This window comes from Pogona vitticeps, chromosome 9 (assembly GCF_051106095.1).
Source record: "Pogona vitticeps strain Pit_001003342236 chromosome 9, PviZW2.1, whole genome shotgun sequence".
Lineage (NCBI taxonomy): Eukaryota > Metazoa > Chordata > Lepidosauria > Squamata > Agamidae > Pogona > Pogona vitticeps.
Genome location: NC_135791.1, coordinates 26,759,311 through 26,781,322, shown reverse-complemented (window position 1 = coordinate 26,781,322; position 22,012 = coordinate 26,759,311). Strand labels below are relative to the sequence as shown.

The following is a 22,012-nucleotide window of genomic DNA, read 5'->3' as shown; positions in this document are numbered from 1 at the left end:
AAATAAATAAATAAATTAGAAGCCTGGGGATTGAACCCAGAGAATCACAGAATCAGGAAGTTGGACGGGAACTCTAAGGCCATCAGGTCTGACGCCCTGGGAAATTGGACGAGGGATAGAGTTGGGACAGACATGGGGAGAGCAAGCATTAAAACTGCACAAGACCACAGACCAACTGCCTCGGGCCGTATTTAAGGAGAAAAATGGGATAGAAATATTTTACTGTATATGAATAATAAAATGGACATCAGTATGGATGTCTTTTAAAAAAGGACTGGGCTAATTCTGGGAGGGGGCAATGCATCTTCTTCAACGGCACAGGCAAGATGCCTGTGAAGACAGACCACTTAGTAGAGGACAGTACATGACCAGGAGAAGGGGACCAGAGTCACACTTTGGGGACATTCCCAGCAGCCCCTGGCTGGTCCTTGCACGGGCAGAAGGCTATACCAAAAATGTCTTTGATCTGATCGACCTTGAAGTGTGCCAGGCTTTGGCGCGCATGCACACACACTCCCACACAGAGACAGAAGTGTGCATGTACAAAGCTGCTCTGAACAATGTGGAGATTGATGGTTAACCCTAACCCTATCCTGGACAGCTTTAAAAGAGGATTAGATTATTATGGATGGCCTCCCATCCGGAGGATGGATACCTGCTCCCCCCAGGATCAGGGACCGGGTACCTCTCGACCGCACTCGCTGAAGAACAGCTGCCTTCCTGTCCTGCTCTGGGCTTCCCAAGCAGATCTGCTTGGCCATCCCATCAATAATAGGCTAGGCTGGATAAGCTTTTGGCCTGATCCAGCTTCCAGACTCGTCTTACACGCCGGGCAGACCGGCAAGGTCTTTCAGGCCCTCCTTGTGACTTCCAAGGCTCAGGTGTCTGCCTTGTTGTTTGGAAAGAGTGTGCATTCGGAAGCTCACTCATCTGCTCCTCAAGGCGGTACGGATAAAACTCAGACCTGGGTAGCCAAGGAACGTCCTGGAATCATTATCACTGGAGAACACACGTTTGTGCTGTGAGATGCCTACTCAGTGCATGACTGGGGGATGCTTGTGAGGTCTGAATCATATCCGATATGCTGCTGCTGGGCCAGCACGTACACAGCACACCGCAAGTAAGGAGAGAGACAGGGTAATTTAAAAACGCACCATCAGCCTTACGTTTGGAAAAGAAGAAAAAAAGAACACTTTATATAGGACAATCTGTTTCACAGCCTTAAACTGGAAAGAACATTTGCATCCAGAGACAGAAAAAAAAATAATAATCCAGAGGGATCTGGGTGACAGACACCTTTGTAACAGTCATCTGCTCAACTACAGACTAGAAGCCACCGAATCCAAGGTCCCCCAGCCGCTCTCCCTTTGACGAGCCTCCAGGGAGATTACTGGAATTGGGGACAGATTGTTTGCAGAAGCATGGGGTGGTGAGGGGGGGGAGGCAAGCCGTGAGGGGTGCGGAACAGACAAAAGATGACAGTGGGCTGAAGTAATAAATAACAAAGTTAAACATTACACTGTAAAAAAGACAATCACAGTCCGAACAAGATAACCTCCCATCCCTTCATCTTGGACACCGAGGAGCAAGGGGAGGCGGGGGGGGAGGGTCAGCTGAAGGAACTGATCTGCAGGGATGGGCAGGCAGGAGGGGGAAGTTTCCTTCCAAACTGACCAGTAAGGCATGCAAGAAGTCTGGGCTGAAATATTCTAGCAGGAGACAAGAAACCAGAACTGTCCCCAGTTATCTGTAAAACTAGGAAGATGTGGGGTGGGGGTTGTTCCTCAGACCCTTAAGAGGCACATTGGCTCTCCAGCATAAAAGCAAACATCAGACCTCACATCCATCATCAGAAGTCAATGGGAACCCTCCAGTCCTCCTCTTGGTTTCGCACCGATTTTTGGTGAACTTTCCCTAACCATCTCTGCCTTCCTGAGTAGACCCTTCTTGGTGTGTTCCGGAGGGCATGGTGAGCACACAGACCAACTGACTGAGCGGGTTTCCCTAAGAAAAGCAGTTCTGGTCCACGACACTGGCAAAAATTCCCATGGTGGCAGCGACAGGCTGGGAGGGAACAGGGTGGGTAAGAAAAGCTGTGCTGGGGGGGGGGGGAGTTAGCACCAAGCCACCAAGCCTTGGCTCCTTAAAAAGGAATGAGGGGGGGAGGAAATAATCATGGTGGTGGAAATGCTTCGTTCACCATTCTCTTCTTTCAAAGAATCGTTGCCCCTGCTCCCACCCCACATTCACGACCGATCTGCTTGCACTGCTGAGATTTGAAAGAGGCAGGCCTGAAAACTAGATGAAGGCAGTTCCATTTGAGGGGAGCCTTACTCACAGGGAGAACTAAAGGGACATGGAAAACTCTTAACAGTTCCAAAGGGGAGGGAGAAGACACCTTTTTTTTGGGGGGGGGGGGGGGAAGGGGCCCATCCTAAACTCCTGGGCTTTAAAATCTCACAAGCTGTTCATGCTCGGTCAAAGGTTTTAAAGCAGGTGAAGCTTGCTTGCCACACTTCGGACAACCGACAAGGTAACAGCAAGAAAGAGCTGCAAAAGGTACAGGAAGATGACCCACCTGCGAGGCCACCCACCTTCCTCCACGATAAGAGAGCCGGTCACGTAGGCAGTAGCTCCTACTCTGAAGACCCGAACTCCCTGCAAGCCGCTCAGACCAAAACAGAAAAACTCAGTGACTTGTCTGATAACAACCACACAAAAAGGTTGCTTCTCATTCAAACAACGACACAAGAGTGGGGAGGATGCAACCGTTCAGCCAGCCAAGCCAGCAGGCCCCCCACCCCCTTGCTGCAGACTTCGCTCAGTCACTACAGCCCCAGGAAGAGAAAAGGCCGGGCCAGGGGGGGTAGGCTGAAAAAGTACCTGTAAAATGTGCATATCTATGGCTTTCGTCAAACAGAAGAAATGCCCTCAGACTAGGGGCACCGAAGAATGGAACACCCACACCAACACAACACACCGGGGGGGGGGGGGGGAGACTGGCAAATTCAGGCTGGAGCCCGTGTACTGAAAAGGCAAGCGCAAAGAAAAAGGGGATGGGATGGTTCATCTGGTTTTGCTACCACGGCAGAATATCCCCCATTTACGGGCAGCGGTAGGAGCAGCCCCCATTCCAGGCATCGAGAACTGTCTGCTCTCACCAGCCCAGGAGAAGTCATGCCCACCTCTTTAGAAATGATGGACCGAAGTGTCGCGCTCAAAGGGCGAGAGAAATTAAATATCTCAACATGACACAAAGACCTCTTTCTCGCCTACAGGGCAGAATATCGGGCTCTCCTTCTTCAGCCAGAAGCAGCCACAGCATGCAGAGGAGAGTTACCTGGTGGGGAGGGTGTGTGTGTGTGTGTGTGTGTGTGTGTGTGTGGAGGACCCAACTCCATCCCAGAGCCCCTCTTCCTGCCTTTCTTAAGTCGGGGGGGGGGAGGCTCACTGACCTCAAGGCTTTTAACAATCAAGTGGTGCCGAAGAGAAGGGCTTTCACCCACAAAAGCCATCAGGACGTTTCCCTCCCAGACCTCCTGCAAGAAAACCTGTCTGAGAACAGAACCTGGGATCCTTCTCATCAGGAAGCGGGAAGGGAGGGGAGGGGAGGGGATGGGGGGACGGCGCAGGAGTCCTTAGAAAGCAGGAGGGCTTCAGCCAAAGAGGCCCACAGTCCTAGTGATGGGACGGAGGAGAAGAAGGTGCTTCGTACAGCCCTGGTCCACAGCAGCCGGGTTCCAGCACTGAAGAAGAAAAGAGAGGAAGCAACAAAGGAAGGGGGCGGGGGTCAAGGAAGAAGGGGTCAGAACGAGCAACAGAGCGCCAGCCATTGAGAAAACCCGCCCAGGGACAGTCCCATTGGACCCTCTGCTCAAGTGCCTTTCCATCCATCCCCATTACCGGTTCTGGTGGTTTGGTCCCACTTTTAAATGCCCCATATCTCTCCTGTGGAACCCTATAGCTCGACAGCACCACGAGAGTCCTTTGCTGGCCCGTGGCTTGTTTGTTAAAGCCCGCCGCCTACGACGGAACAGCTGTGGGGCGGCCACTGGCTGCCTGTCTCCCCCAGTCTCATTTCGGCAGTTTCCCCAAGGAAGGAAGCTCCCACTTCCTCTGGAGCTGCTGTTTGGGGCCCGCTCTGCTCCTGGCAGGGGGGGTGCCTCCTCCTCCCCCGAAGAGCCTCCCTGTCAACCTTCCCTGCAGAAAGCTTCCTGGAGGGGCAGGGGCTGGATCCTGGCAAGGCCAAGGACGGATCAGGCTGCCCGAGGTTTACCTTGCAAGCCGCTTTTTTCAGGCATGCTTGAATTCCAGCTCTAGCAGTTACACTGCTGCCTGGTCTGTGTCTGAGCCCCTCGGGGTTGCCGCAGCTGCCGCAGGGAAGCGTCCCCGTACTGGATGCCGGAGCCCATCCGCTCTGGATCAAGTTCACCTGGTGGAGAGGCAGGGAGACAGAGAGAGTGAGAGGCGGTCCCAAACATAAGGGGAGGCGGCCCCAGTTTTCCAACCCAGGCTCCGAAGCGAGTCTCCAGCCATCCCCCTCAGGCAAGAGGTCTCAGGACTCGGCCAAAAGAGGCAAAAGCCAAAATAGCAGCTCCTCTCTAAGCAGATATATTTAAAAAACTAAAATTAATTCTAGACTTTCAGAGGGTTCTTCATTGCTCTGGTTACAACTATTGTCTATTGTATTGCTATATGGTTTTTGAATGGTTTTTAAATTTATTCTGGGGTATTGTAAGCTTTAATCTTGTGAAAACTGCTCACTAATGGGGCATTCTATAAACGGAATAAATAGAATAAAATTAAAATAAACTTCTCCAGCTGGTAAGCAGACTTGGAATGCGTTTGACCTCTTTGGCGCTGAGCTGTCGGAAACATCCCATTCCCTTCCAAAACCTTCCTATGGCTTCCAATGAGAACCCCTGTTCCTTCTTCGCCTGCCCAAGGAGGAACATGGCAAATGGGCTTCGTCTGGACCAGCTTCTCAGCCCCATCCTGTCCACCACCACAGGCAGGAAAGGCTCGCCCAGATCCAGGCTAATGACAACAGGAAGCGCCACTGCTTTTGCACACACACAGAAACCTGACCAGTTTGGCCCTTTTCTCCAGGGGTCAAGTCAAGACCCACCTGATTCTATTTTGTTCAGTATAGTCCGGGCACATTTCAAGAAAGCTTCTTCTACATTCTCCCCGGTCAAGGCGCTGGTCTCGAGAAACATTAATTCTGCCAGTTAAAAAAAAAGCAGCACAGGATAAGCTGTCTTGCAAGTTAAGTCAAAGCACGAACAGGGGAACTAAAAGACTTTCCTCCCAGCTCTGAAGGTGAAATTTCTTCATGGAAGACTCAGAAGCAACGGCCTGGCTGATCTGTAAGTCAGCAGAGCTTATAATAAATGCCAGGTCTCTTTGCTCCAGTTCTCCCACCACGGCCTCCTCCTCCTTTCCCAAGCCGGAGGGTAGCTGGCTCATGACAAGGCTTATTTTTTGTGACCACAAAAGCAGGCAAGCCACCCTGTTACTTATTAACCAGCCAATGGGCGCGTCCATCAAGCACCCAAGCTTCCTTCTACAAGCAGAGGGAGAAAGAGGGGCCCAGAGGTCTCCATCCTCCACAGACCTCCAGCAACCCCTGCTGGAGAAGCCAGGGCACACCTCCACCTGGTCCGCCCGTGGTTTGGCTCGTGTTGGTGCCACCGAAAGGATAACACAGGAAGGAAAACAGGGGCACGCCCATGAAACAACTCTCTGCACATCAAACAAGCAACTTTTAATTTGCAGGGCTGGGCCAAAGGCACCCTTACATTTATTTCTAAATAAAGGTGGATCATCACTCATGGAAGATAACAGGCACTAAAATTTAGATAATTTGCAGGAGCTGAGCATTAAAAAAAACCATCCATCTTTATCAAGCCCATCCTGTGCAGTTTTGTTTTTTCTAGGTTTACTTGGTGCTCAGAGCAGCCTCGAGGGAGTCCCGAAGTAGGGAACCTGACCCCTTTTAACTGCCCATTCTACAATCTGGGAGGACAGTCTGGGCCCAGAGCAAGGACTCAGATCGGGAAGGCAGAAAGGAAGGACACGCACGAGCCGAGGGGTCCATTTACCATGGCTGCCGACCCCCCACCCCTGAAAAAGTTACCGTTCTCCTGAGCGAAACGAGAGGCTTCCAAAAAAGTGACTTCTCGGTCAGCATCAAGATCCTTCTTGTTACCGCAGAGAATTATGACTATGTTTGGACTGGCCAAAGTCCGGGCATCGGTTAACCAGTTGGTCAAGGCATTGTACGTCTCCCTGCTGTCAAGGCAGAAATAAAAAGGGTTCTTTCAGGCAGGCAGGCGGGAGGGAGAGGTGAAGGGAGCCCACCCCCAGCAAGCTCCGAGGAGGAGAGCTTTCTACCCTGTAACCACTCTGCCCCACACCAAGCAGCAGGAAAGAAATCTTTAGCAGCTATGGAGGTATCCTGTTCCTCAAAGCTCATTCTACTGTATCACTACGTACATCCTACACTCCAGGGTCACTTGGGGGGCGGGGGGGGGAGCATCTCCTGCCAGAAGTGCCTTACCACCCCTCCCCCTCCAAATATGGCAGAAGAGCCCCCAAACCCTGGAAGAGTTGAAATCATGCATGGCTGTCCCTCAAAACTCCCTGCAATGCCTGTGGCGGAAGAAAACGGATGCAACAGGAGAGACCCACCTGGTAATGTCATAAACCAAGAGGGCTCCGGCTGCACCCCGATAATAGCTTCTTGTAACTGACCTTCAGAGAGAAAAGCAGCCAAGGTTCAGGGGTAGAAAGTAAAAGTCAGGATTCAGATAAAGGTTTCCTAGACGTTGGCCTATGCCCATCCCCTCCCAATCTGCTCTCCTGGTACATTTTACAGCAAGGAATGTCACAGAACAATTACGTGTTGAGCGAAGACAAGCTTCGGTCCTCCACCCTTCAGACGACACCCTCCTCACCCCCATGCCCCGGATCCTGGCATTACAACGCAGGGAGAAAAGGTTCCACATGGATGCCATGCCTTACCGAAACCGCTCTTGCCCGGCTGTGTCCCAGATCTGGAGCTTCACCGTTTTGCCACCCACGTTCACCACTTTCGATCCAAATTCCACCCCAATGGTGTGATTGGAATCCTGCTTGACTGTAGAAACGGACAGAGAGGGGGTGGATATAAAAACAAGCACCGTGCAGAAGGGGTGAAGAAGTCGCCCCACCCTTTCTGAAAAGAAGAAGAAGAACTCACATTTGTTCTCTATGAACTGATGGAGGAGGCAGGATTTCCCTGTTCCAGCACTTCCGATGACCAAGAACTTGAAGAGGAAATCTGGAAGGAGGTCAAAAGACAGTGCCATAACATTAACCCCCTAAAAGAGCAGAGGAGGTGGGAAACAGCTGGTCAGACCACCTACGAGACAGACAGCATCCGAGGCTAGCAAAGGTCAAAACGCACACTGGCATGGCGAGAGGATGAAAGGGGTCCCAACCATCCAGCAGCAGAAAAATCTAAACTGTAAACTATATAAAGCAGTGGTAATCTGCCACCAGTAAAAACACGACGGGCTCAATAGCGAACACTTTGCTGCCTTTTTGTGGGTGCTCAAAACCTGCTTTTTGCAGCACAGCATCTCAGCCTCCCAGTTTTGGTGAAGAAAGATAACAAGATCTTCTGGAAAAGCAGGGGCACAAAATCCAAGCACCTGGGCTGCTCACTTCCTTCTAACCCTGGCGGCCCATCAAGGCAAGAGAGGGGGGGTTTCCTGCAGGGAACATCGAACTCAGCAAGATACACAAGCAGGACTGAGAAAGTATCTGTGTTTTGGTAACCAGTCAAAGTCTTAGAAACACACTGCCAATGATCAGAAGCCAGCGTGAAGCATGCAAGTGCTGAGCCCTGGACAGGGCTGGTGAGAGACCCCAGGAATGACTTGGTGCTACTGTCATCGTTTCAGGACCTGAAGGAGTCACAGCAACAGGCAGCTGCTCCTATGCAGCACTAGTTAAGCCTCACTGGAAGCATGAGAGTAGCCATTTTAAATTTAATTTCTTGCCCAGAGTTCTGTGGCAGCTTTAAGTTTGACTCACCTAGTGGGGCGGCTGTCCTAAGCCAGAACCAACTTCATCAGACTAGTCTAGAAACATACCGGACAGCACCGAGAGATGCCAAGTGGCCAACAATAATGAAGTTTATAAGGCACAGAGAACTTAAAGGGGGGGATGCCCAAAGGTTGCTAGGAGATTATATACCCCACCTCATGTCACCATGAATACATCCGATTTCATCTGACTTCAGAAGCTAGGCAAGGCCTGGCCTGGCTGCTCCTTGAATGGGAGACTGCAAAGCATCTCCAGGTAAGGCGAGGAATTGCTGGAGAGCCATGGCAGCAGGAGAAATGGACCCAGGGTAAGACTCCAGTTTAAGGCAGTTTGCTGTGACATAGGAGAAGTGTTTTTAAATGTACCTTCATTGCCCATTCCAAAGCATTGGTCTTCAGGCCTGAGAATGTGCGCTTAAGCCACGTCCGACTTGCCACAAGATGAGTTTACCTTATCTTTCCCCTTGGAGAGATCTCTCTGCCGGTTGGTGCAGGCTAGAGAAAGCTCTATGCAGTTTTAATGAAAACACATTTACAGAAGGAAAGGATGACATTTGACCAAATGAATGAGTCACTCACCAAACCCCTGTGGGGCTGCCTCAGCACCAGAATCAATATTGACAACCCCAAGTAGGTGCAAAACACGTTCCCGGTGAAGTTTCTCTGCCACAGGGCAGTTCCTCCCTCGCCGTCCAGAGCCACCCATAACAGCTTTCCAGCTTAACCATAAAAGCAGGCAGAACCTCTTGTGCCTCAACTCACACTGAGGTCATGAGTGTCTTTTGCCCTCAATCTATACCCACTTAGCTTGTATGAAAACAAACACTCCCTAGAAGGATCAACACCATGAAGTTCGAGATAAGACTACGTCACTTAGCAATAATAAAAATTCCAGCTCATGATTTATTCACCCCTTTACCTTCCTCTTCTATGCGCTAGGAAAATATTTGGGGTGCTCTCACTACAGGCCGCCATGGGATGCAAAGAAGCCATGAAAGGTACGAAAATATGTCATTCCACCCACTTCAAGCAACAAATACTGCAGGAAAGATGCGCTGAAAGCTACTACCACCCTCTCAGAATAACCCCTGGAGATAGTGGCAGAATCTAAGAGCCTCATTAAGTTCATTTTTCCCCCATTCAGGGTCATCCCACCTTTATTTTTCTAAGGCCCCACTCTGCGCATATATTTTTGTTTTTAGCACTATTGCACACAACATTTCCCAAATGCCAGGGAGACCCATTGGGCTCAGGCAGCCAAAGATGAAAAATGGCAATTGAAAAACTGTGTTTTTAAGGTCTTCGTCTGCTCACAGCATGAGACAAGGATAAGCAACTGCACCTTCAGATTAAACAGCCCCGTATCTGGGGGATGCCCCCCTCCAAGTGAAAGCAATGGCTTAGCACATTCACCAAAGCATTTAATTTCAAAGGCTACAGTATCAAAAACTTGTTCTACCAGTATTCGTGGCAGGGGCTCCATAGCACTGCCTTCCACAGGAGTGCTGTTTGAATCATTACAGTATATGAAATATTAAATGGCAATGCTTTGACCCTCAACATCTGTCTCTCATAATCACCAGTTCTACCCTCAAAGTACCCTCAGGGCAAGCAGCAAAAAGCCCTTGACCTAAACTTTTCAAGCTCAACCACCACCACCCACCCACCCTAACTGGCTTCAGACCCTTTTCTGTCCTGGGAGTGTGGTTCACTCTTCTGCGGGATTGCACACATCTGCCGTGCAGGCGATCAGGGTATAATTATGAAGGCATCTTCACGGGTAAACATGATGCATCTCTCTCTCTCTCACACACACACACAGAGCAGCTGAGGCTCAGCCCTGCTTGGCTTCTGGGTGCATACAAGAGGAAACATAAAAGGAAAGTAGTTGAAACAGATTCACTTTTTCTTCTTAAGAAAAGAGAGATTGAGAAACCACAGCCCAACTTCCTGGGTATTTTTGCACAAGTTTTGCTGCTCTGCTTCGAGGCAACCCTTTTTTGCAGGGCTCGGGGGGAGGGCTCGGGCGAGGGGGGGCGAGCGCCTGCTGCTGCCGCTGCTGCTGCCTCCTGCTCGGGAGGAGAAAGCAAGAAGAGGCGGGGGCCCGCTCGGGGCAAGGCGGCCTCGCCCTTCGGCCCTCCGAGAAGGACCAGGCCGGCCAGGAAGCCCCCCCACCCCAAACCTAGAAGGGAAGGGAAGGAAGCCCACCCCGCACCCCAACTGGCCTCCATGGCCAAAGGCTGCCTTGAGACCGCCCCCCTCCCCCCCTCCCCCAGCGCCCACCACACCCCTCCTGGACGACCCCCCCAAAAAAAACACACACACACACGGGCCATCCTTGCCCCCCCGGACCTGCCCTCCCCCCGCAGCCCACCCACCCCTCTCCCCAAGAGTAGCGACGTCGCCCCCCCCAAATCAACCCGTCCTCATCTTTAGACGCCCCCAAAAAAACACATGACCAAAGGGGGGGGACAAAACGGAGTTCCCTCAGGAAGCCCCCCCCCTCCATTATTCTTGCCTAAAAGCACTACCATCCCTCCCCCCTCCCCTTCCCCACTTCCTCTCTGGGGGGGCAGGTACCCCCCCACCCTGGGGCAGAAATCTTCCCCCCCCCGCCGTCCCGCTCCCTCTTACCGTAGGTCTCCGACATGGCTGGCCCGGCGGGGGAGGCGGCAGCGGGGGGGGGCTCTGCTCCGCCACCGTCGGTCGGCCTCTTCCTCCTGCCTTGCCTTCCTCCGGAGGCTGAGGAAGAATCCCGCAATATGGCGGCGCCCAGGGACCCGGCCAATATGGCGGCGCCCGGGAGACCGGGGCGCTTCCGGGTTGTCGCTCGTCCGCCGCTGGCGGGCGCAGGCCCCTCCTCTGGGCGCGCCGTCGTCGCGGAGTGTGACGTCACGCACCTTTACGGGACAAGCACCGCCCCCTTTTCGGCTGACCTGCCTCCTTCCCTTCCAGGAGCGGAGGGAGGGAGCTCCCCCTACCGCTCGAGCGTGGGAGCGGCACCCTCGGCCCGCGTGCCCCGGTCGGGGGGGGCGGGGCGTGCTGAGCTGGGGGATTCTGGGAGAAGGAGTCCAGGGGAATTACTGAAAATCAAAATGAAAGGAACTGGGGAAGCCCACAAGCAGGGCATCAAAGGGGAGCATTCAGCCAAACTAGGCTTCCAGCCGGAACTCAGTGGTAGACTGCGTCTGCAGGTGGAGGTTCCATCGATTTAGCACAGCAGAGAGTTGCTGCATCCAAGGGAGCCCCCCCCCTCTGAGGCAGCCTCCTGTTCCCCACGGCCTCTGGGGAGCCGACCGAACCTCTTCTCCTGCTGTCTCTGCCCCCTTTTCCTTTCTGCCTAGCAGCACCATGGAACAGCATCTTCTTTCTTCCGTCCAGCCCTCGCCGCTCGCCTTTCTCAGCTTAAACGTTTCAGAGGCCAAGGATGTCTTTCCCCCAAAAACAGACAAATGTTTTGTACTAAAGAGCGGGCAGTTATTCCAAAACAGTCCTAACTGGGGTTTTTTTTAATGGATAGCAGTGGTTCCTCCTTCTTGTGAACCCTTGCCCATAAAGTATACTGGAAAGGAGTTGACCCATAAAATGCCAAGGTTTTCCTCATCCTTCCCACCAGAGGTAAGCAGGGCAAGGAGTGAGCCAGCTAGCCGTCTCTGTGTGGAAAACATGCACACTCCTGCCTGCCTGTGAGCAATAACTGTTCCCGGCTGGCAGCACATGGGTTTCCCAGACTTCCACCACGCACAGCAGCTCTTGGTAGACCGCTCCTTTTAAATGTGATTTTAGAGGTTGATTTTAAAGGATCCTTCTTCTAAGTACTGTAACTGGTGGGCCAGTATAGACCCTCTCCTTCCTTCCCAGCCCTCCTTGATGCCTCCTCTCCGTCCTAAAAGCTGCAGTGCCCACATCCGGCGGGAGGTGGTGGCCTCGGACTCCCTTTGCCTCAGAGAGAGCTGCTCAACCACCTGCTGAAGGGGAAAGTTCCCTGTGGCGAAATCAGAAGCCAGGGTGTAAACAGAAAGCTCAGGCAGGGCCCGGGAGAAAAACAGAGCCTGGAAGCAAAAGCCGGTCGGTCGGTCGGTCGGTCGGTCGTGGGCACCCGGACCAGCTCTGGTGCAAGCCAGAACTTGGGGAAGTTGCTCTTGGGGACTACATCTCCCAGCGTGCCCCAGCCACTTTGGGGCTGCAGTCCTCCAAGCTAAAGGGAGAGGGGGAAGAGAGTTGGATTCTGTAAATTGCAAGCCAAAATGTAACTTTTCCAAGCTCTAGTTTAAGCCAAAAGGATGCAGGGGCCAGCCTCTATTTGGAAACCTTGCAGGCTGGCCATGGAAACCTCCCCTGCGCCTTCCGATTGCCAGAAAGACCCTTCCCAAGTAGTCTTCCCACCAAGAGAGGTCGATTCCATGGGAGGCAGGAAGGGATCAGAAGAGGATGATTCTCTTTCTCTCTCTCTCTGGCCGCAGAGGAGGTCAAAGAGCTTGGTACCCAACGGGGCTGTGATCTGAAGCATCCTCTTTCTCAGGATTCTGGTGGCGCGAGGGGGGGGGAGGCTTTGCACCCAGGTCTTGTCCCTACTTCCCCCCCCCCTTGGAGGATGGCAAAGTCCTGGGGGCCTCATATGTGTTCTACTCGTCGACTTCCTCCTTTGAGTTCAAGCTAAAACAGCTCGTGAGCCCACGAGCGCCTAGTGAATTTCAAGGCCAAGATGGGATTTGAACTCAGGTCTTCCAAGTCATAATCCAGTACTCTTGCACCACCTTGTCCCTCTAATGCTCCAATATGCTGCCTTCCCCCCTCCCCCCCCCCATTGCTGAAGTCCTCCCCGGCTAGGCTATGGGGATGGAGAGCGAAGCGCAGCTTCTCTGGCTGAGCTTCCAGTTCCCTCCCGAGGGAAGGGCCGGCGCAGGCCGACGCCTGGCACCGCGGAGAGAACAGCTAATCCCTCGCGCAGGAAGGATCTCCCTGCAAGGAACTGACAAGTACGCTCAGCGCAACCCGAGGCAGGCAGATGGGGAGAGACCGGCAGGCTGGTCTGGGACGCTGGCAAGCAGACTGACCAAGGAGGATGGCGGGGTGGGGGTGGGGGCTCCGGGGGGCTCAATGGGGGACCCTCGCAAAGCCCCAGGGGGTGCGGGAGGCAGCTGGACCTCCTGAAAGCAGCACCACAGAGCACCTGCCGCCCCCTTTTCCTTATCACTGCCTTCACGGGACCGCCATCAACGGGGTTCCTGCTCCCCGTTGGGTCTTTCTCAAATCGGGCTGGCCCTAGACCGCTGCGACTCAACCTGCTGTGTCTTGGTCTCTGTCCCAGCACGGAGGTGGAGGAAAGGACCCAGGCGTCCTGGACTCTGCGCCCCCCCCCCCCACGCAGGCACCCCCACCCCAGGCTTCTCCTCCGCTTTTCCCTCCTGCCTGCCTTCCCTGGACACACACAGGCCCCTGCAAGCCCTGCCCGCGAGGCCAGCAAGGGAACCGGGGGGGGGGGGGGGACGGGCCAGGGCGAGGCAAGAACAGGCTGTTCCTGCCAAGCAAACAGCCCTCCTGCTGCTGCTGCTGCTGCTGCTGGTGTTGGCGGCAGAGGTGGTGGTGGTGCTGAAGGGCAGGGCGCAGCCGGGCACTTCCTCCTCCTTCTCCTCCTCGGCATCAAGTTGGATCCTGCAACAAGGCAGGGAGAGGCCCAGGAGGAGAGAGAGAGAGAAAGAGAGAGAGAGGCTGTGAAGCCCAGAGGGTGAGAACAGCATCAAGGACTCATCCTGACACACCGCCAGAACCAAAAGAGGTGCCAGGTTTTCACAGCCCTGAGGGTTCAGGTTCCTTCCTTCCTCCATGAGAGAAAACAAAACTGCTGGGTTTACGCTTCTGTGCTACGATCTGGACCCTCCCCTTTTTTGCATCTGAGCCAGGATGCGACCTATAATGCCAGTGGTGAGGTGCTTTGCACAAGGCTCAGAGCAAGCAGGGCCGCTTCCTCTTACTCTGGGTCTGGGGTTTGCTTCTGGCCTGGAACTCTGGCCCGGTGGCTGCCCCCTCCTAAGGCAGAGGGAGGGGGGTTGTTCCCCCCCCCTGTTTCCATCCAGCCCAGAGAGGCACTCTGCATATGCTTAGAGAAGGGGAGGCTGGCTCTCATCGGCCGCCTCCAGTGGCTCAGCAGCCTCTGCCGGCCTGACCCGGAAGGCGAGGTCTCAGCCCTCCTCTGAGTGGAACCACCTTTGAATTGCAGATAAGCTGAAGGTGGGCAAGGAGGGCTCTCTCTCGGGGACGCCTCTGGAAGCAGACCTCCAGAAAACCAGCAAACGGCCTTTCTCTTCTGAAAACAAGGAGGGGTGAAAGGAGAGCCTGAAGCCTCGCCCGTCCAGGATGCTGAGGCTGGAGCAAAGTCTCTGGAAAGTCCCAAGGAGGGTGGGGGAGGCAGGCAGGCAGGCAGGCACCAGGACGCCCGCCCGGGTTCAAAGCACTGGGCTCAGTGCCCATCCTGGCCTCCCTCCTCTCACCACCCAGCGCCCAGCTTCTCTTTCCCAGGGCAAAACCAGCTGAGCAAAGAGACAGACCGGGGGAGCTGCAGAGAAGCCTCCAGCTGCTGGCGCACCCAGAGGTCCCCAAGATCCCCCACCCACCCTGAATCCTGAAAGAGGCGCTCCTGACGAGAGGAAAGAATGGCTCTCTCTGCCAGCGGCTGAAGGGATCGGAAAAGGGATTTCTGTAACCTTATCTCCCCTTCCGTATCTCCAAGGAAAAAGTCAGCTGCTTTTGATGACTCCACCTCGCCCGGCCTTGGCCAGCTTCGCACAGCTGAGAAGGGGGTGGGGTGGGGGAAAACACCTTCTCTTCCCCCAGGACTCAGTGGACCGCAGGTGTGGGGGGGCAGTGAAGGAGAGGCTGATGCCTCGCCTGCCACAGCAGTCAGTGGGTCTGCCTGCTTACCCCAAACGAGGCACTTAAAAACTGATGCACTTAAAAACTTCAGCTTGCCTAGTCTTTATTAGCTGCCACTATCCCTCACTCACCTCCTCTTATTCATATCAACTACCCAAAGGATAAGGCCCAGGAATTTCTTGAGAAATACAAGATTCAACCCTACAACACTAGAAGTCTCACATGTCAGGCTCAGGTTCCCTCTGAGCACGTGCAGAGTGTTTCTTTATTGAATTACTACCTGGCTCACACAACCACAGCTATTTCCAGCATCAGTCAAGCTACACGCTCTCCAACTGGCCCCAAAACAGGCATGTCTCATATTTTTGGCAGGGTGGGATATTCCTAAATGCTGAAAAATCCCCAGTCCTCATCCTCAGCACCGCCACCCCAGCACTGCGCTGTAACGGAAGCAGACCAACATGGAATCTCTCGCACCCAGGGGAGAAGAAAAAGATTGTTGTTTTTTTTTGTTTTTTTTTAAAAAGTGTGTTCATATGGAAAAGAAACAAAGAAACATCAAGTAACACACGCACACAAGGTAGAAATGTTCCAGTGTGCATAGAGATTAGGCAGGTCTCATACATGTGTCTTTGGGTCACAGGAATGTTTGCAGCGCACAAACCCCCTTCAGCTCTAACAATCCTTTAAAATTTCCCCAGATTTGTCAGACACCTATATTTCCAAGATTTTCCAGGATAGAGAGGGGGGGAAACCCTGCAGCAGGTGTCCTCATTCACATTGGAAGCAACCAGTTCAGGGGGAAAGAGTGACTGGCTGGAGAATTTTAAAGGCAGGCCACCCGACTAGCGGTCACCCAGTGGCAATTTGGGGGGGGGGAACGGATCCGTGGTTGAGTTGCTGAGGGTCAGCTGAGCGCCAGCTTCTTCTACCCAACAAGAAACAGGGAGGCGAAGACAAGACTGGGAGGCTTCAAAGACTCTTCCGCTCGGCCTCCTAAAGCTCAGTGCAAATAAAAAATGTGTGCGCGTGTGCATGCGTGAACAATGAATGCACACCATCCTGCTGGTAAGGGAGGCCTGGAGACCGGAAGAGGAAGCGGGCAGGTGAAAAGGCAGCAGCGGTGTGCAGCCGCCATGGCGGGTTAAGCGATAACGCCCTTTAAGCCCACCTTCACGGATTCGTTTGTCTTAAGCAAAATCCACCAAGAGTTCCCCTTTGCCCAGCCCCCTGGAATATCTGGTGTCCGTCTCCTCCCCCAAACCCCGCCAAGTTCAGTATTTGAATTTTGACATCAGAACTCAAAGGTTTACAGGAGAGGAATGGAAAGCCACCCGCTTGAGAGACAACCTTGCTTCCCTCTTGCCGGGGAGGGCGTCCCTCTTGTTCGCGGTCTCTCCTAAACCTAGCCGGCCATGTGCGAAGTCCTCCGCAAGGATCAAGGGCCACAGGAAGGCCTTGTCGGGGCCACAGTCCCTGCAGGGTAGAAAGCCCGACTGGGAGCGGGCCTTTTGCCCTTTTCAGCCTCAGTGTCCACTTCTGAAGGAAAGACCCGACTGTGTCCCAACAGAGAGAAGGTCACCTTTCCTGTGATGAGGTTGTAGCCCCTCTCACCTGAGAAGGCCTGGGGGATTCAGAACTGCAAGGGCCACGATGCTCAGCGGCCAAGGCTGGGATCCTGACCACCCCAGCCCCTCCCTCATTCACAGGGATAGCCCCGGGCATCAAGGCAGGAATGCTGGGCCTCGTGTCCAGTCTCTGATGCCCGCCTCGGTCAGTGGGCAGCCCCTTCGGTCCGTGCCCCATAGAGTGTAGGTGCAGCTTGTAGGCAAGGTGCACGGGGAATCTCTCCCCCCACCAGGGAAGCCGGGGCTACCGGACACAAATGCATTTCTTCCACCACGCTTTGGAAAGGGTCCGGAAGCAGCTGATGGGACTCCTTCTCCGCACCTTGGTGCCCGGGTGCTCAGCGTGCCACAGTCCCGCGGCGATGGCCGTGTCAAACACCTCCTTGAGGTTGTGCTGGGTGAGGGCGGAGCACTCCAGGTAGCCCACCATCCCCAGTTTCAGGGACAGCGATCGGGCCGCAGCCGAGGGCACCGGCTTCTCCCTGTGGCGGGAGAGGGCGATCAGCACCTTGACATCCTGGCGCAGGTCGGACTGAGTGCCCACGAGCAGCACAGGCGTGGCAGGGCAGTGGCGGCGCACCTCCGGGTACCACTTGTCAGCAATGTTCTGGAAGGAAGTGGGCGCCACCACGCTGAAACAGAGCAGGATGACGTCCGCCTTCGGATAGCACACCCGGCGCAGGGTGTCAAATTCATCCTGCGGGGAGGGAGGAGGGAAAGGGGGGATAAGCCAAGAGTCCGATCACTCTCCTTGACCTGCGTTACAAAAGGAAAGAGACTCCCCTACACACACACAAACACACATCCCACACCCAGAGAGGGTCTTGCATCCATACTCCAAACTTAACAAGGTGCAGAAACATCTCCAAGGCGTCTTGTGGCCCCGAAAGGAGGAAAGACCTGATAAATCTGAGCTGACCAAGGAGAGAGGGCTTCTGGATGGCCTTCTTCACCGCTTGCATCTTCTAATTTAGCGTAAATACTTTGGCACGAATGCCATCAGTCAATTCTGCCAGCATCTGCTAAAAGTGATGCGAGTTAATAAGTCGCCATTTTTATCCCTCGTTGTGGCCCTCATCACGTCAGCTGCGACGCAATGGGAGAGGCACTCCTAGCTACTCGTTAACTCGTGGCAGCCTCCTGCTGCTGTTTCTGCCATTGCATTTACACAGGTGCAATTCACCCAGAGGACTCTGGGCTTTGTGTCTTTATTTGTGACCAAAACTGGCGTCTCCGTAGCAGGGCTGTCCCACGGAAGGTGGAGCCGGCTGGTTTTCTGTGCTCCAGAGGGTAGGACCTGAACCTCAGGAGGAGAAAGGAGGCCACAGCTACACCTCAGAGGAAAAAAAGGTGAGAGCCAGACCATCTGCCTTGGGAGACTCTGGAAGACCATCCCTCCAGAATCCTTTGCCTGCAAAGCGACCTCCTCAAATAATACAGTATGTAGGTTTCCCCATTCCTTTATTTTGAGTGGGGTGCCCTGGGACGCTGGTGTGCAGCTGGCCCAAGGCCACCCAGGCTGGCTCTACTCCCAAGAGACACCAGGGGTGGAGTCAAACTCCCAACCTCTGGCTCTGCAGCCAGAGACCTAAACCACAGAGTTATCCAACCAACTCTGTAATTCTTTGAAACATCTCACATGTTACATAAACTCTTCGAAATGATGCAACAACCCACCGTGTCCATTGTTTTCAGCTCGAGGGTCAGCAAGTGCACACGCTGCCCTGCTAAGCTGCAGAACAACGTCACATTGCTTGGATTAATGAACTAAACCCACAAGCTGTATTGTTATTTTTCTTTTTCTTTCTTTAATGATTGCTTCATTTTTGTGAACTACCTTCCTGGTTTAGCGTATTGCGAGATGACTCATACAATCACACTGCAGCTCAGCAGATCAAGCTTAAGTCCTGCTTGTATTCCTCAACGCCCAAGCATTCCACCACTGAGTTGAAAATGCAGTCCCCTGTACATATGCAGAGCGCCCTTCCCTGTCATAGTCAGATTTTAGGACAGACCCTGGAAAGGACAGGGCACTTTTTCTAAATATGCCAGGAGCTACAGACGGCTGCAGAAGGGCGTCAGGGCAGCAGACAAGAGGGGTGGACAGGGGAGCCTGGCAGCTGGTTCTTAGGTGAGAAAGGAATTTTGGAGAGCTGCTTAAAGAGAAAAGAGGGCCCAGCCACTCCCTCTTACCTGTGAGTATTCTTAAAGTCTCTGAAGGGGGGGGGAGAGTTGCTAAGTAAGAATGTCACAAAGTCATTAGCAAGGGGGTGGTCTGGCAATGACTGCTCACCATCTGAGCAAGGACAGGCCTCATCCTGACACTTTGGGTCAACACACACACACACACACACACACACACATACACACACAGAGCTGCATAGGTCAACCCCTCCTCCCCTCCCCCCCAGGTTGAAGTACAGGATTACCCTGTACTAAATCCTGCTGCCTCCACGGGGCTTATTCCTTCTCCAGCCCGCTCTGTGCAGGGCTGGGGAGCTTGATCCTTCCCTTCCCTTTTTAAATACATTTATTAAACAAACATCCGGCCTAAACAACATAAACCTAACACCACAATAATACACATAATACACCAGTGCCACCCTCACCCTCAGGGCTAGCATTAATAATATTTTTAAATTTCATTCAGTCCATTTTCTCTCCAAAACGTCATTGGTTCTTCCCTCCCTGTATACCCCTTCCCTCTCCGAAATACCTGTACATATTCCAAGAATACACTCCATATTTTCTTAAAATCATTATTTTTTGATAGGCCTCCTCCTATTTTCATATCACATGTCCGTTTATCATTAATGCCCCTATCCCATAGTTTTCTATACCATTCCTCTAAACCGATCCTTCCCTTTCCTGAGCGCCCCCCCCCGGCCTTTGAAGGATCGTCGGAGGAGGGCCGAGGAAAAGCTTAGACGGCCTTCCCGACCTTGGAGCGGACCCGCGGGCCAGGATTAGGAGCCGGGGTCGTGGAGTTCGAAGCCCCGACCTCCCGGGCGTGGGGCGGAAGGGGCTTGGGGGGCAGAGCGGGGGGGGGGGCGGGAAGAAGCGGGCTTTGAGCAGCCGAGGCCACCTTTACCTGCCCTGCGGTGTCCGACAGCTGGAGCCGGATGGGGGTGTCGTCCACCTGGACGATCGCTGGGGGAAAGGAGAAGAAAGAGGGTCAGGATTCGGATCCGCTCGCCCCACATTTCCCTCGCCAGCCCCCACCCCAAGTCGTGCAACAGGGAATCCGCGCTCCTCTTCGCAACCACCGCGAGCCGGATGCTGCCGGGATCCCAGCCTCGCCGCCGCCGAGAGGGACCCTTGCCCACAGCCTTCCTTCCCCACCCCACCCCCGCCTGCGACGGAGCGGCGGCGCGCCGGCCTCAGCATCCCTCCGGGGAGCTCGGAGGAGCCTGGATCCTGCTTCTGGCCTCAGGAGGACGCCTCCCGGAGGCTTGCTCCCAGGGGAACCGGCTCGCGGTGCTTGCCTGCCGGCCGGCCGGCGTTTCCGCCCCGGGCTCCACGGATCCCGGCGGACTTTGCCTCCCGAGGAGACCGACGCCGCCTCCCTCGCTCGGGGGCCGGCCAGGGCCGCGAACAAGGGAGAAGCCGTCGGGCAAGGAAAAGGAGCGGGCGGGCGGGCGGGCGAGCGGGCGCTGGGTGCCCTCCCGGGCCAAATCCGGCCCGCAGCTCCCCGTCGGCGGGTGCATACCGGAGAAGCGGTCCAAGGCGGTGGGCACGTAGCGCGCCGGGAAGCCGTTGGTGCTGTAGCTGAGCGCCAGGCTGGTTTTGCCCACCGCCCCGTCGCCCAGCAGGACGCACTCCAGGCTCCGGAGCGTCTCCTGCCCCAGCAGCCCCCGGCCCGGCCGCGGACGGTGCGGGGGCACCGGAGGCAGCGCCGCGAAGCCTCCCGGCGGGGCGTCCTCCTGCGGCGGCATCGGGGAGCCCCGTCGAGGCGCAGAGGAGCCGCTGCGCCGGTGCTCGCTCGCTGGCTCGCCCGCAGGCAGGGAGGCAGGCGGACCCACGGACGGACAGACGGGCGAGCGAACCTCGACGGCCTGGCCACGCCCCCTCCCCGGCAAGGACCGCCCCCTGGGCTGGAGGGGAGGGGCTGTGCAGCGCCGCTGGAAGAGAAGCCGCCGGGACCGTTCCTTCGCAGTCCTGCCTTCCCCCCCCCCCCGTCGCCCCCACAAGTTACTTTCCCGAGGGCTGGATCGTGGCACCGCATCAGACGAGAGGGGGCCGCTTTCCAACGCGGGCGTGCGCACGCACACAAGCACACACACGCTTCCAAAAATACACTCCGCACCTTTGGGAGAAAAGTTTTTCATCAGCGCGTGGGGAGGGGAGGGGGGAAGAGAGTTCCTGTTTAGGGCTACCAAAACCCTGGGGTTCCCCCCCCCCAACCCCCTGAACCAAAACGGTCCCTCACCAAAAGGTTCTGGAAAAAGAGCTTTGGTTTTAAGGAGCGAAAGGAGTTGGTTTTCTTTTTCGTCGCGAGAGAGAAAGGCTGCCTTATCACACCGCCTCTCCGAAATCCTGCAAAACGCAACGAAGGTATTTGCAACGCAGGTTAACCCTCTGCAACCTTTATACCATTTAGCAACACTCCCAAATTACCAAAACACACACACACACACAAACAAACCCAGGCACAGAGTTGCAGAATAAAATTAAAATTAAATTGTAAAATATGAACCAGATAGGTGGGATATTAAATAAATAAATAAACAAACAAACAAACAAACAAACAAACAAACTGAGCCTTGCAACTCCTGGACAGCCCCATGGGTTGCGATGTCTGTCTGCGGAGGCAGCGCTTGGGGGCTGGCTTCCCCCACTTGTGCCTCCTCGAGAAAGGCTGGACTCAATGATCCACAGGGTCCGGCTCTGCAGTTCTAAGATGATGATGATGATGATGATGATGATGATGATGATGATGATGATGATGATGGACCCTTGTATCTAACACCAAATAGACTTGACCAGCTCCGTCCAGGCCTTTCTGCTTGCCAGGAGCTTTGCCTTAAAGGGCCTAATCGACTGCGCTGCCAAGTGAGCTCAGAGGGTTAGAGAGAGACCTGTCCCTTTGCCCCTCTGGGTGAGGGTTTGAGCCTCGTTCCTTGATATCCATCATGGTTGGAGTGCGGGCCCCTGGGGGGTGTGTGTGTGTGCCTTCCATCTATCCTACCAGGCTGGAAGGGAAGCCACTCAGCCGGCCTGATTCTCTCCCAGGCTCAGAGGCAGGGCCAGCTTTCTGCCTGAACGAAGGCTTGTCCCTCTTAATGCAGAGAGCGCTGGGGCTTCGGCTTGGCCTTGGCCTGTCCCAAAATGGAAAACAGTGATCCTTCCCTTCCTGGCACTGTGTTTGGGGTTGGGGGGTGGGGGGGTTGGGAGAGGGTAACCTCTCCAGTTTTTCCT

The 22,012-nt window shown here is 54.5% G+C and overlaps 2 protein-coding genes across 6 annotated transcripts; both read right to left on the bottom strand.

Annotated features, from left to right (window-relative positions):
• Positions 1-1,167: 1,167 nt before the first annotated feature.
• On the bottom strand, positions 1,168-10,972 carry RAB4B (RAB4B, member RAS oncogene family). 2 transcript variants are annotated; one of them, XM_072980005.2, is made up of 8 exons: positions 10,728-10,972; positions 7,244-7,324; positions 7,027-7,141; positions 6,694-6,756; positions 6,140-6,294; positions 5,129-5,224; positions 4,277-4,432; positions 1,168-3,746 (listed from the first exon to the last, which is right to left on the bottom strand). In XM_072980005.2, exons 1-7 carry the CDS (start codon positions 10,741-10,743, stop codon positions 4,317-4,319), a joined length of 642 nt encoding a protein of 213 aa, XP_072836106.1. In that variant the 5' UTR covers positions 10,744-10,972; the 3' UTR covers positions 1,168-3,746; positions 4,277-4,316. The 2 variants fall into 2 exon arrangements, with proteins under 2 accessions (XP_072836106.1, XP_072836105.1); XM_072980004.2 differs by lacking the exon at positions 10,728-10,972 and having other exon boundaries at positions 7,244-10,099.
• Positions 10,973-15,178: 4,206 nt separating this feature from the next.
• On the bottom strand, positions 15,179-21,925 carry LOC110075667 (rho-related GTP-binding protein RhoU). 4 transcript variants are annotated; one of them, XM_078379879.1, is made up of 4 exons: positions 21,783-21,925; positions 20,304-21,130; positions 19,686-19,744; positions 15,179-17,291 (listed from the first exon to the last, which is right to left on the bottom strand). In XM_078379879.1, the coding sequence occupies exons 2-4, from the start codon at positions 20,920-20,922 to the stop codon at positions 16,839-16,841; spliced, it is 1,131 nt and encodes a 376-aa protein (XP_078236005.1). In that variant the 5' UTR covers positions 20,923-21,130; positions 21,783-21,925; the 3' UTR covers positions 15,179-16,838. The 4 variants fall into 4 exon arrangements, with proteins under 4 accessions (XP_078236005.1, XP_078236007.1, XP_078236006.1 ...); XM_078379881.1 differs by lacking the exon at positions 21,783-21,925 and having other exon boundaries at positions 20,304-20,900; positions 21,024-21,198; XM_078379880.1 differs by lacking the exons at positions 19,686-19,744; positions 21,783-21,925 and having other exon boundaries at positions 20,304-20,900; positions 21,024-21,760.
• Between the last annotated feature and the right edge of the window lie 87 nt (positions 21,926-22,012).